Raw genomic sequence first — 11,649 nt, 5'->3', positions numbered from 1 at the left:
GCTCGGTCAGGGAAGGGGGATATGGAGGGGGGGCGGGGGGACTCTTCGCGGCAGATGCGATCCTACAGAGCGGCCATGGAGAAGGACTGTCACAGAGTCCTTCCCCGAGCGGCTCCTGGAAAGTACACGGGAGAGGGGAAATGGGCATCGGTTCGCGCATACACACACACGTCACACACACAGTCCTGATTGCGAGTACTGGTGCCCCCCCCCGCCCCTCTCCTTCTTAACATCCAGTTCTCTTCCCCCCACCCCCCTAGACACACACACCTCGGCGCAAGTCAAGTTGGGCAGAGAGGGGAAGGTATAATTGATTGGTTCATGCATGATACATGCGTGGTACAAGACACATTGGAGGGGGGGGGGCTGTCAATCGCATTGAGGATCCCCTGCGAGGTGTAGTGGTGTGTGTGGTAGCGCTCAGCAGCAACGCTCCTGGCGATACACCGGAAAGGACGGGAGTTGGGGCGGGGCGGGGGGTTGGTGCGACTGACGACGGTGGCAGCCCCCCCCCCCTCTCTCTGACAAACACATACAGTGGACTAGTTTCGACGAGACATGGGTATGAAGCTTAGCCAGTTCCACTTAGTTTTACACCCCCCTATTCAGAGACTTTGTTTCGTAATCCTTGTTTCACTCCCTTAGCCCGGAGGGTGGGCCGCCAAGTGCGCCACACTGCCACTGCTCACCCCAATCGCACCCGCCCTTGTGCCCGCAGATGCAGAACATCCTGTACCACAACTCGAGCGGCAACGACGCCTTCACGGGCAACCTGAAGCACCGCGAAGTTCATCGCGCCATCACCCTCCATCCCATCAAGCAGTACCGCCACCTGTACCGCGTGCACAACTACCTGGGGGTGAGTATGCGCGCGTGCGCCGGGCTGTCTGGTCGTACGAGGTGGTACTTCGTGTTCCATCTGACACGCTAACCTTTGTGCTCTGCAGCAACTCAAGATCCAGGACTCCTGGCAGCAGGCGCTGTCCCTGCACCGCGACATAGTGGCCATGCTGCAGCTGCTGGGCCAGGACCCCGCCCACGCCGACGACGCGCAGCTGGCCCAGAACGTGCCGCTGTTTCACGCCAAGCGCGGCGACAGGGACTACCTCGGCGACTCGGCGCTGCTCGGTGAGTGATGCGCCCTCAGGAGCCAGTCAAAGGAAACGAGAGCGGCCCCGTGACCTTGTCGTGACCTCCTCGCAGGGAAGCCGCCGGGTCTGAACAAGTCCCGGCCGCGGCGCGAGGCGGAGGTGCTGCCGTGGGACTTCATCTCGCGCTCGCTGTTCTCGGCGGGGCACGCCAACCCTCGGCGGCGCATCGAGTCGGCACTGCGCGAGGGCATGGACGACGTGGTGCGCGAGGTCATGGACATGATCAACGCCTTCTCCAAGCAGCGCGGCCGCGTCATCGAGTACCGCGAGATCCTCTACGGCTACCACCGCCTCGACCCCGTCTACGGCGCCGACTACATCCTCGACCTGCTCCTCGTGTACAAGAAGTACCGCGGCAAGAAGATGACGGTGCCCGTGCGGAGGCACGCCTATCTGCAGCAGCAGTTCACCGGTTCGTATGTGGATGTATATCGTAGGTGCCAAACGCCATACGGCGCCTGAGCTCGAACAAGTAGGCAGCCCGCCCACGCGCATGCATGCGGCACAGCATAACTACGGAATTGCCTGTGGCGTTTGTCTATGTAGGTCGCTGCTTCTGTAACGGCGCGTGTTCTGTTCAGGCCTGGAGATCCGCGAGACGGTGGAGGGCGAGGAGGTCGGGCGGCAGCCGCCCCCGGACCTCACCCAGTCCGAGGACGGCGACGACGCCCCGCCGCAGCCGGGGTCCTCCTTCCGCGAGGCGTTCGAGAGCGGACTGCTGCGCATCGGCGACGCCCTGCCGTCCATCCTGGGCCGCGACGGCCGCGACGAGGAGGCCCGCGACGAGGCCAGCGTCAGGCGCAAGATGATCAACTTTATCCTCCCCCTGGCCGGCCGCTTCTCCACCTTTTCACGCTTTATATCGGTTTTTGAAGAGGAGTGTCTGATGAACGCGGAGCAGGTCAGAGCTTAAGTCACAGAATCACCCCCCTCCCCTTTCCGAGCCCCTTATGTCAACATGTTTTTTTTCGCCTCCAGGTGGCGCTGTTCGTCATCCTGTTCCCCAGCGAGCAGGAGGTGTCCGTCAACGAGACCGTGTCCCTGATGAGCTCTCTGCAGCGGCGCTGGCCGCAGCACCGCCTCGCCGTCGTGCCCGTCTTCGACAGCTTCGCGCGCGCCCTGGCGCTGGAGATCGGCGCCGCCCAGGTGAAGGACGGCGAGGAGGACCTGCTCTTCTTCGTGGACGTGGACATGGTGTTCAACAGGGCGACGCTGGAGCGCATCCGCGTCAACACGATCCGAGGCCGCCAGGCCTACTTCCCCATCGTGTTTAGCGAGTTCGAGCCCGCCACCGTGTACCGCGACCAGGGACTCTCCGTCGCACCCAACCACTTCCTCATCAACCAGGACACCGGCTACTGGCGGCAGTACGGCTTCGGCATCGTCAGTCTGTACAAGAGTGACCTGCGCAGGGTGAGTGCTGACGGCGGCTCCCGCGGACATGTGCCGCGCCGCACGAATCGCGATGATCGGACTTGTGAAATTGAACATCTGCTGTTCGACAGGTGGGCGGCTTCGACACATCCATCCGCGGCTGGGGCAAGGAAGACGTCGACCTGTACGACAAGTTTGTCGCGTCCATGGCGGCCAACAACGTCTCCGTGTTCCGCGCCGCCGACCCCAACCTGGTGCACGTCTTCCACATCGTGGACTGCGACCCCAACCTGGAGGCGTCGCAACTCAAGATGTGCAAGGGGACGCGCGCCGACACCCTGGGCGGCGTGAGTCAGCTTGCGCAGGGCGTCTACGCACAGGGCAGGGCCATCCTAGACTTCGCGAAAAAGAGAAGAGCTGCTGCCCCTGCGGCCAGCGCGGCTGGCGCCGGAGGCACCGGGAGCTGACGCGGAGCTGAAGTAAAAGCTGACACGCTGCCGTCGTATACTTAATTGCTTCCTGTGGAAGCACTGTGATGTGATAACTCGTACAAACGCTGACTGACTGGACTGCCAAAGCTGCAGTGCGGCCGCGGCGGCCCTGCCTTCGTGAGGCGAAAAGCAAACTTATGAACGATGTGTGATAATGCTAATTTTCAGTCCACAGACAGCAGTCGCAAAATTTGTTAGTTGTAAGGAAATAGGCTATCCAAGTGCGATCGAGTGCGATTGTAGTGTAAATATCAGGGGTTGAGTAAAGTAGTTCATGCCATTGACTTTCAATGCGAGGTAAATCGTATTACCGATTGTCATCACAATGTAGCCGCTGGTTCGGACTGCTTGCACGTTTACTTGTTTCTAGTCGTTGGCGTGTAACATTTTATCTTCCAACATAATGTATACATGAGGTTGTGATGAGTTTCATATATAATTTATGAAAATTCTATCAAATATACTTAAGCAGGGAAGTACAAGACTAGTGTAAATAATAAGTGTAATAGTTGTATTGTGAAGTTTCTCAAGACGGACGACTTATTTCCACTTTACACGCTGTGATATTTTAATTGTATGTCATTTTGAAAGAAATTTGAGATTATAAGGTGAGCTTTCCTTGTCTCTGAATTCAAATGTAGGTGATGTGCCGCTATGTGGATACAGTTGTATAGAATAAACATATTGTCCAATCTTATTGTAGTCGATACTAGTTGACGTAATCCGCAAGCTTGTTTTTGATTTTTTAACATGTCAGCGGGGTCCCCGGTACACACCATTTACCATCCACAATGGGGAAGTAGGGAGAGAGGGGGGGACTAGAGTGAGAGGCAGGGTGGGGGAGAGGAGGTGGAGTTTGGGAGGGGGGTTGAAGGCCCGGCGCCGCTCCCAGTCCTGCCAACTCTCCTCACGACGATGGCCGCCCTCAAGATGTGTCTGTTCTTGGCAGCCTCCGCCGCGGTGCTGCTCCAGCCGGAGCCGGCCAGCGCAGGGGTATTTTGGACAGCCCCAGATGAAAGCCGTCGGTCGCCAATGATTACATTTGTTAATTTAGAGCTGAATTGATGTGAAGGGGGTGAGCGGCCGCGTTACCTGATGACCTGAAATTTTAACTACCTCACACAAAAACGGTAGCAGTGAAGACCCATTTACATAGTACTTAAGTGGTGACTGACGGCTCGATCTTAATAAGTGGTGACTGACGGCTCGCATCTTAAACATTGTGTAACCGAGTTCAAATGTTCGACCTCTTACAAAAAAATATCTTCTGTTTGCTACCAGAAGCACGCCAGCAAAGCTCCCGGTTCCGGAAAGGTAAGTCCCTTCTCTGAGCCGGGTTCCCTACATAGCGTTAAAATATAGCACTGTCTGATCCCATGAACGTCATCGAAACAGGGTGCACGCTTTTTCAAATGGGCGTCAGAGCAGCTGCCCGAGGTGTCCCTCAAGTTGGTGAGCTGCGTCAAGAAGAACGACAAGGAGGTGCGGGAGTCGCTCGGCAACATGTTTTCCGACGTGGGGCGGTGCTTCGATGAGGCCAAGGGCTCGGTGCTGAGCACCTCAGAGTGCCTACTCGCCAACGGTGTGCCCCACATGCAAGGCGCACTCGGTGTCACCCACCGTGTCCTCGCCTGCGCCTTTCAAAAACAGAAGTCCGAATTCCGGCTGTGTTTGTCCGCTACCACCGCAGGAGACGAGTCGTGCCCTCTAGCTGTCGGCCTTTAGTGCGTTGTCGCCGTTTATGTGGAAAAAAAATTCAGCAAGCATTCTGTGAGACAGTTCTCAGACAGACATTGCACCCAAAATAAAAAAATTGTTGTGAGGAATTTGTACGAAGGACCTAAGAGTTAAGTATGCTGACAAATAAAAAAAGTAACATTACATGCTATGTTTTTCCTTAACTTCAATTGTGTGGTCGAGCACAACAAGAGCATGCCATCGGTCGCGTAACTGCTCCTTAACAGGGGTGCGGTTTGCCCAGGGTTTGCCTCTCGTAACGATACCTTTGGCGCCTTGTGGTTTGATAGACCCGCCTAACACACTGGCATGCGCTCGGGCATGCGGTACATTACGGAATCAAAACCATACAGGGTCTGTAGCCTATACCAAGTGGCTAACCCCGCGCACTTTGTAGTCATACTGTACCGCATGCAGCAGTGCGGGCGGGTTGCCTACTCGCCTCCCGCAAGGCGCCCAGGCGCCGTTTGGTCAGCTACAATAGGCAAACCCGGCTGCACTCCTGCATGCGGTACAGTGACTAGAAGAATGCGCGGGGTTAGTCAGCCTCCTGGTGAGTACAGGGTGGCCCACAGACAGACGTGGTGAGAGACCCTGGGTCGAAGGGGAGCCCATCCTCCCTCTATATGAGGAGACCAACTCCTGGCTCTGACAACGACAACTGAATACAGTATTCGCTCCCACAGCTAATTTTTAATCGATCATCCCAAAATTAACCAATTATTAGTTCTGATGACCAACTCATTTTTTTCCACACGGAGAATTCAATTCAAATAAACACTCGAGAAGAGCAAGGTCTATCGTCATTCCGGTCCAGCGACAGCAAATTATTGGCCATGCCAATGCCAGTCTTCTTTAGGATAGCTAGGGCAGAAACTGATGTAAGGTACTCGCTCGCAAAGCTCATAACGCGGTTTGTATGAGAGAGATAGAGGGGGACATCCGGAGGGGCTGGGCTCGCCCCCCTCCCCCTTCTCCCCCGTGCGCCTGGGAGGGGGTTGAAGTAAGGGGTCTGCGGGGAGTTCCTGCCTTGTCGGCCTGCGCTCCGCCTGGCCGCCCCCAAACAATACGCTCGCGCCCCGCCGCTGATGCTGGACGCCCTGGCGTCGCCCTGGTGGGGGCGGCCCTGGGCGCTGTCGTAGACGGCGGCCGGCCACTGCACGAGGAGAACCTGCCCGCCATGACCGCCGCCAGATATGTGTTCAGCTCGCTGGTCGCGGTCGTCTGCCTCGCCGGCCTGTTTCGCGTGGGTGTCTGATGGGTCGGCCGGGTAGGGCGCGAGGCTCGAGCTAAAGGGTGCGACTTGTTCCAGGCGGCAGCGGCCGGCACCACCCCTGCCGGCGCCACCGCCGCGGCCGGGCCCGCCACCACCCCGGCTCCCAGCACAGTCATGAAGAACCTCAAGAAGGTGAGTGTGCGATTCTCTGAAAGAGTGGTGGAACGTTTCTCACCTCAAACCAAGTGTATTTGCAATGGTAAACCGATATCGGAGGGGAAAATGCTGCGGCTTGTCATTCCGTATCCCTCCTCCTTCCAAAACAAAGTTTTCAAATCGCAATATATCCAGCCCATCAAATCAACACTTACTTTAATCCGCACGGACCAGCGAGATCCTAAAAACGGACGTAACGGCGGCGCCACAGGGGGCCGGTTTCAAAGGGAAGAACGCGAAGAGAGCTGGGAGAAGAGCCCTTGAACAAACGGGGCACTGCCGCACCCTGGCCCACCTCTGGCCCGCCCCTGGCCAGGTCCGGGGGCCGTCCACTGCCCGTCCCGTCTGATCCGTAACGTGGACGGTCCCTGTGTTGGCAGCTGGAGGAGTGCGCGGGCGGGCCCAGGGCGCTGGAGGAGGAGAGCATCGGCACTTTCAACCCGCAAGATCTGGCGAGTCCGCGAGCGTTCCGCCGCGCCGCGGCGCGCCAGCTCGCGAAGCTCGCCGTCATGGCCATGCGCTGCGCCGCCCCGCACGTCTTCACCGTCATCGCGGTGACCTTCAGGCTGCTCTTCATAACGGCCAAGTGCATCGTCACCTCCATGGGCTCTATAACCGTGATGGGTGGTTGCATGGCCATCAACGGCGCCAGGGTCACCTTCCCCCTCATCATCGTCAGTTTCAAGATCAGCGTGTGCATCCTCAAAAAACTCGCGGAAAAACCGAAGCCAGGCGGTGCCACCACCACCCCAGAGCCGGAGGAGCTCCTCGACTTCACGACGTCTGACGATAGGCGCCATCGCCACCACTAGGAACACAGCAGGCGCCAGCTCCTTCTAATATAAATAAATAATTGTCCTTCCTTAAAGAAGCTAAAATGTGTTAACTAAGTTATTAGGCTAGTCTGAGTGCAGGGGAATTCAGGCTCCAAGCACTGACGCTCGGCCTTCCTGTCCCGGCAGGATGCGTTGACCATCCAACCAGGAGTGAGACCGGGATCGGGCGAGGAAGAGGAGCAGGCGGGTGCAGTCCAATCCAGAGACATGTACCTGCGTTCGTCATTCGAGGTCCTGTACACGTCATTGTTGGCTGCCACAAGGGTGCCCGATGAGGTGGACCCACCCACATCGGTTTTTATCAGTTACGTGATACCATGCCTCCAGCAAAAACACCTTGCGCTCGCCATATCCATCTACCAGATCGTCTATGAAGGCATAGGCTGCCAACTCAAACATCGCCGCAAGTGGAAGGATGTACTAATCTGTGTGCTTGAGGGCAACACGCCCAAGAACCTGCTCACTCTGACGGAGCTCGCAGTCGAAGTCTCCAAATGCACCTTGCAATTACTGAAAGAACAGGAGAATGAGCAGCAGGTGGCCTACAGCGCCCAGTTGGACTGCTCCAGGGCGATCTCGGTGTTTCATTCCCTAGCCAAGGGAACGACCGGCATTTTGGCTCGCAATGCGCCCCAACTCTGCTCGGCCATCAGAAGGGACATGTACAACGTGTACCACAAAAACTAATAAATGTCTCAGACTGTCACACAGACTCTGCTTCCTCTACACAGTCGCCCCTTTATCACACACAGGTGCTAGCGGCGGTGGACCCCAACGGAGTCGCAGACAGCGTGAGCAGGTTCGTCTACTGCGCCTCGCACCACTACAAGGCCCTGGAGAGCGGGGTGGCACCGCACGCGGCCGAGTGGGCCACCTGCAACAAGCAGCCCTCGAACCTGCAGGGAAACGTCGCCTGTTTCATCAAGAATCCAAACAGCCTACTAAACTTCGTTTTGCTGGGGCAACAAGTGAGTCTTTGTGAGTGTGCCGACGCGCGGGAAGGTATCCACACATGTTTAAAAATGCACATTTTAAAGCTTGGTTTTCTTTTCCTAGATTGGCGACATGGTGGGCTGCCTGTTGATGACCAGTGAGAAGAACGTTCTGTGCGTCAAGAAGGTCCAGAAGACCGATGATTGCGCCAGCATGTGCCCCGAGGCGCGCTCCGCCTGGTCCAACAGCACCTTCGCCATCGTGTCCCCTGCCCTCCCGCCGACCGTGCGCAAGGTGAAGGGCACTGCACAGAGCACTATACACACGAGCGCAGACGCTCCTCGGTCACCTGTCACTGTCATCGTCACCCTTCTTCCAGGACGATTGCAAGCTCACGGGCAAGGGGCTGACCACTCCGGGCAGCAGCATCCTGCCGACCGCCCTGGACATCACATTCAAGCTCATGCAGTGCATGCCCACCCACTTCGGCGATATGTACCAGAGCCTCATGGAGCAGGTCAAAATCATCAACCAGTGCACGCAGGGCCACGACAACTGGACGTCCTGGAGCAAGTGCGTGCTGGAGGCCCAGGACGGCAACGTCCTGGCGAGCTACCTGGTCAAGGTGACTACAGGGTCGCGAAAGGCTTTGAGCGCTTTGGGCATACCGGGAGCAATAGGCATTCCCCTTCGTCGAAAACCGCGTGAAACTTTGCGATCTTGACCCGACATCCTGACCATGCTGCAGCTGAGGCTCACGGCGGTCTGCGTCCTGGGGGGCGACATGCCAGCCCAGACCCTGTGCGTCCGCGCCGTGCCGACCACCGCCGAGTGCCGGGCCTGCGGCGGCATGGACACGACGACCCTGGAGCCCGCCATCGTCCTGGGGCCCACGGCTCAGTGCGCCCCGTAGGGCGCCCCGTAGGCGCGCAGGCTGGGCGGCGCGCGGGCGCGACTGGCTGCCTCCCCCACAGGGGCTCGCCGCGGCCGCGGGCCCGTTAACAACAAGGGCAGTCATAGATAATCGCGAAGACGACTGGATCGTCCACCACCAGCCCAACAATCGAAACGAGATGAAAATGGTCCGAATTCCAGCAGGAGCGTTGTTTTTGTCCAACCCCTGCCCAGGCGCTGTGACGCACATGCCCGCCCCGGGGCCCCCGGTCGTCGGTGGCTCTGCTCTCTGGCTGCTCTGCTGTGGCCTTGATTGCCCTGCCGGCCAGAGCGATCAACGACCCCAGGCGCGGCGCCCGGACCCGGACCCGTCTGTCCGGCCGGCCACGGACCTTACGGACCTTACAACGACAAGGACCCAGGGCAGGGACAGGGACGCTGTTACAGAAGGGTATGCGCCTCGCGCCCACCACGGGACTGCTCTGTGCGCGGTGTGCGGGCACCGGGCCGGGTGGAGTACGAACATTATATGGCACGGGCAGATCCATCTCCATCACGGCACGAGAGGAGGGCAAGGGGGTGGAGGAAGAGGGGGGGGGGCGTTACCGCGGCAAAAGTTGAGGCAGCGCGTAGCAGTGGATCAATCTGCTGCCGCGAACCAATCAGAGCGCGGCAGCGGGGGCGCGGTCCACGCACTCCCCCCCCCCTCACCCCACCCCCTGGGCCCGTGGGGTGCGGTGAGGTGAAGGGTGAGGCGGGAGGGAGGTGAGGCGGAGCCGCCGCTCGCCAGCCGACCGGCGGCGGCAGTCGTGGTGGGGAAAGGGAGAGGGAGGGAAAGGGAAAGGAAGGGGGCCGTGAAAGGCAGAGCGGCGGCGGCGGCGGAGGCCCAGCTGAGCGCCACCGCCGAGTCCACCTCCCGCGGCTTCCTGTCGTCCTGGTCCTGAGAACATTTCCCCGGCCGCCATGCTCATTCCAACCCGCATCGCTGGCATACTTGGCATCGCAGCGCATGGCAGCAGCGCCTCATGGCGGCCGGCTGGCCTGGGCGGCGCGGTGCCATGAGCTCGGCCGCGCGCCGCTTGGCTGGGACCACGGCCGCGGCCCCCGAGTGGCAGCGGACCCCAGCCGCGCCAGCCGCTGAATCCTCCAGGTATGCACCGGGAAGCGTCATGAAGCGCGCGTCCACGGAGTCACTGCACATCGCCACCAGCAACCAGCACCAGCTGCTGGGCGAGAGCTGCGGCCTTCGGCCAGGGTCGGGTTGGATAGACGATCCCGTGAGGGAATCTGGCACCCGACATGAGAGCCCGATGAGCACGAGCACTATGGCCGGGCCCTGAGTCGCTCCCGTCTACGATCAAGTCCCTCTGGCTCGTGTCCGCCGACCCTGTGCCCAACCGCTTCAAACGGGCACCATCCCCGGTGATTCGATGTACACCGTTCTGTAGCGGCAGGTGAACCGGGCGGCCCATGGACGCGCGCGCGAGACGGGGTGGGAAGGGGTGAGGGCGGTGAGGGTCGGGAGTGGGCGGTGCGGACCGTATTGATCGTGCGACGCGTCGATTTCGCCGGCAAACGGAAGGCCTGGCTATCCTAGCCGGCATGGTTCCCTCTTCGGAGTTAGCCTGCCGCTGAGCCGATCTGAGCAACTAGGGTAACCGTGAGCACGCGGATGGCAACCGTACCACCGTACCCTCACGAGAAAGAAACCAGAGTGACTTCGGTGCTCGACTCGAGAGGGACTCGAGGGTCGCTAGTGGGCAGGCGTGCTTCTCAGCCCCTCAGCGTGCCCTCTGTCGTCAACATCGGTCACCAACTCCGCTCAGTCGACCCCACGCCACGGCCGAGTCACATCGCGCAGTGCGGACGAATGTCTCGTCCGTTCCCCCGGGGCTGTTCGATCCCACCATACCGTGGAGCAACCCCTTACTCGCACCCCTCTCCTCCCCATCCTCGACCGGCGTCGCCGCAAATCGCAATCCGCGAGCCCGGCTGGTGAAATGTCCACAGTCCCCGCCTCGATGTGGGCGACGCATGGTGCATAGTCCGCATAGTATGTCGTGCGATGTCGTGCTTGACTCCGGAATCGTGCTCGAACCGAGATCACGGTGGAGAGGGATGGAGCCGACCGCCCCGACTCGAAAGGGTGCGCAGGGCAGCTACACGGAAGCGGGAAGCTTCGGTGCGCAGCGGAGGAACTTCCCTCCGACAACTGTTTCCAGTGTTTTCATCCGCGTCCGCTGTAAAGTACCAGTAGCGGCGTCCCGTCCCCGTCAAGGGTCTTGTGACGGCCTGGTGTCGGCGCATTTGGCCGCTTGTTTGGCGGCTTTGGGGCTCGGCGATCAGCTAGTCCGAGGAGGTGTCCCTCTCTCCTCTCACTGCCGCACCCCCTCTCACTTCACTCTGCCGCCTCTCTCCCTCTCACCGCGCCTCCTCGCGGCGCGGGCCCGGCCGCCGGGGGGTCCCCCACCTCTCTGCACTCGCGCGGTGTGGCGTGGGGCGGCGGGGTGCGGGGTGGTGAGGCCGCGTTGCGCGGTGGTGGTGGGGCCTAGGCTGACCAGCGGTCAAGCCTTGGGCCTAGCGCTGCGGCCGCTGCCACCTCCTGCGCGCCTCTGAGCGCCTGGCGCCAAGGTGGCTCAATCCTGACGACGTCCAGCCCCAAAACTAAAGGCATTGAACGCTCAGAGCTTCTCAACAGATCGTCCACTCTGAACGCAGAGTCGGGAAACTACTGAACCTTGAGAGGAATGAAGCTAGGGCTGCGCTGCGCTGGTCTTTCCTGGTCTCTCCTCTCCCCCCCC

General features: G+C 59.8%; 3 protein-coding genes across 5 annotated transcripts in view; all 3 read left to right on the top strand.

The window, feature by feature from the left end:
* The window catches only part of LOC113214818 (chondroitin sulfate synthase 1-like), a 9,597-nt gene extending 5,884 nt beyond the window's left edge, over nucleotides 1-3,713 (top strand). For both annotated transcript variants that reach the window (XM_026434306.2, XM_052275274.1), the window contains 6 exons: nucleotides 719-859; nucleotides 948-1,128; nucleotides 1,204-1,563; nucleotides 1,733-2,052; nucleotides 2,130-2,564; nucleotides 2,657-3,713. In XM_026434306.2, the coding sequence (XP_026290091.1) occupies nucleotides 719-859; nucleotides 948-1,128; nucleotides 1,204-1,563; nucleotides 1,733-2,052; nucleotides 2,130-2,564; nucleotides 2,657-2,992 (1,773 nt within the window). In that variant the 3' untranslated portion in view covers nucleotides 2,993-3,713. The remainder of the gene's footprint in view (nucleotides 1-718; nucleotides 860-947; nucleotides 1,129-1,203; nucleotides 1,564-1,732; nucleotides 2,053-2,129; nucleotides 2,565-2,656) is intronic.
* Nucleotides 3,714-3,852: 139 nt separating this feature from the next.
* LOC113214814 (uncharacterized) lies at nucleotides 3,853-4,897 on the top strand. 2 transcript variants are annotated; one of them, XM_026434302.2, is made up of 3 exons: nucleotides 3,853-4,009; nucleotides 4,298-4,330; nucleotides 4,412-4,897. In XM_026434302.2, the coding sequence occupies exons 1-3, from the start codon at nucleotides 3,932-3,934 to the stop codon at nucleotides 4,739-4,741; spliced, it is 441 nt and encodes a 146-aa protein (XP_026290087.1). In that variant the 5' UTR covers nucleotides 3,853-3,931; the 3' UTR covers nucleotides 4,742-4,897. The 2 variants fall into 2 exon arrangements, with proteins under 2 accessions (XP_026290087.1, XP_026290088.1); XM_026434303.2 differs by having other exon boundaries at nucleotides 3,891-4,009; nucleotides 4,301-4,330.
* A 926-nt stretch (nucleotides 4,898-5,823) lies between these two features.
* On the top strand, nucleotides 5,824-9,048 carry LOC113214803 (uncharacterized). Its single transcript, XM_026434280.2, has 6 exons — nucleotides 5,824-5,999; nucleotides 6,066-6,161; nucleotides 7,774-7,989; nucleotides 8,078-8,248; nucleotides 8,334-8,579; nucleotides 8,703-9,048. The coding sequence occupies exons 1-6, from the start codon at nucleotides 5,934-5,936 to the stop codon at nucleotides 8,865-8,867; spliced, it is 960 nt and encodes a 319-aa protein (XP_026290065.2). The 5' UTR covers nucleotides 5,824-5,933; the 3' UTR covers nucleotides 8,868-9,048.
* The last annotated feature ends 2,601 nt before the right edge of the window (nucleotides 9,049-11,649 follow it).

The sequence above is a fragment of the Frankliniella occidentalis genome, unplaced genomic scaffold (genome assembly GCF_000697945.3).
Source record: "Frankliniella occidentalis isolate FOCC.00 unplaced genomic scaffold, Focc_3.1 Scaffold559, whole genome shotgun sequence".
Taxonomy (NCBI): Eukaryota; Metazoa; Arthropoda; class Insecta; order Thysanoptera; family Thripidae; genus Frankliniella; species Frankliniella occidentalis.
The sequence above is the reverse complement of the archived record's forward strand: the minus strand, read 5'-3'. Positions and strand labels throughout refer to the sequence as shown.

Coding starts and splice junctions, on each gene's coding strand:
- LOC113214814 (XM_026434302.2), top strand. CDS start 3,932: ATGGCCGCCCTCAAGATGTGTCTGTTCTTGGCAGCCTCCGCCGCGGTG. Junction 4,010..4,297: donor CGGAGCCGGCCAGCGCAGGG/GTATTTTGGACA, acceptor GTTTGCTACCAG/AAGCACGCCAGCAAAGCTCC. Junction 4,331..4,411: donor AAGCTCCCGGTTCCGGAAAG/GTAAGTCCCTTC, acceptor TCATCGAAACAG/GGTGCACGCTTTTTCAAATG.
- LOC113214803 (XM_026434280.2), top strand. CDS start 5,934: ATGACCGCCGCCAGATATGTGTTCAGCTCGCTGGTCGCGGTCGTCTGC. Junction 6,162..7,773: donor TCATGAAGAACCTCAAGAAG/GTGAGTGTGCGA, acceptor TATCACACACAG/GTGCTAGCGGCGGTGGACCC. Junction 8,249..8,333: donor TCCCGCCGACCGTGCGCAAG/GTGAAGGGCACT, acceptor CCCTTCTTCCAG/GACGATTGCAAGCTCACGGG.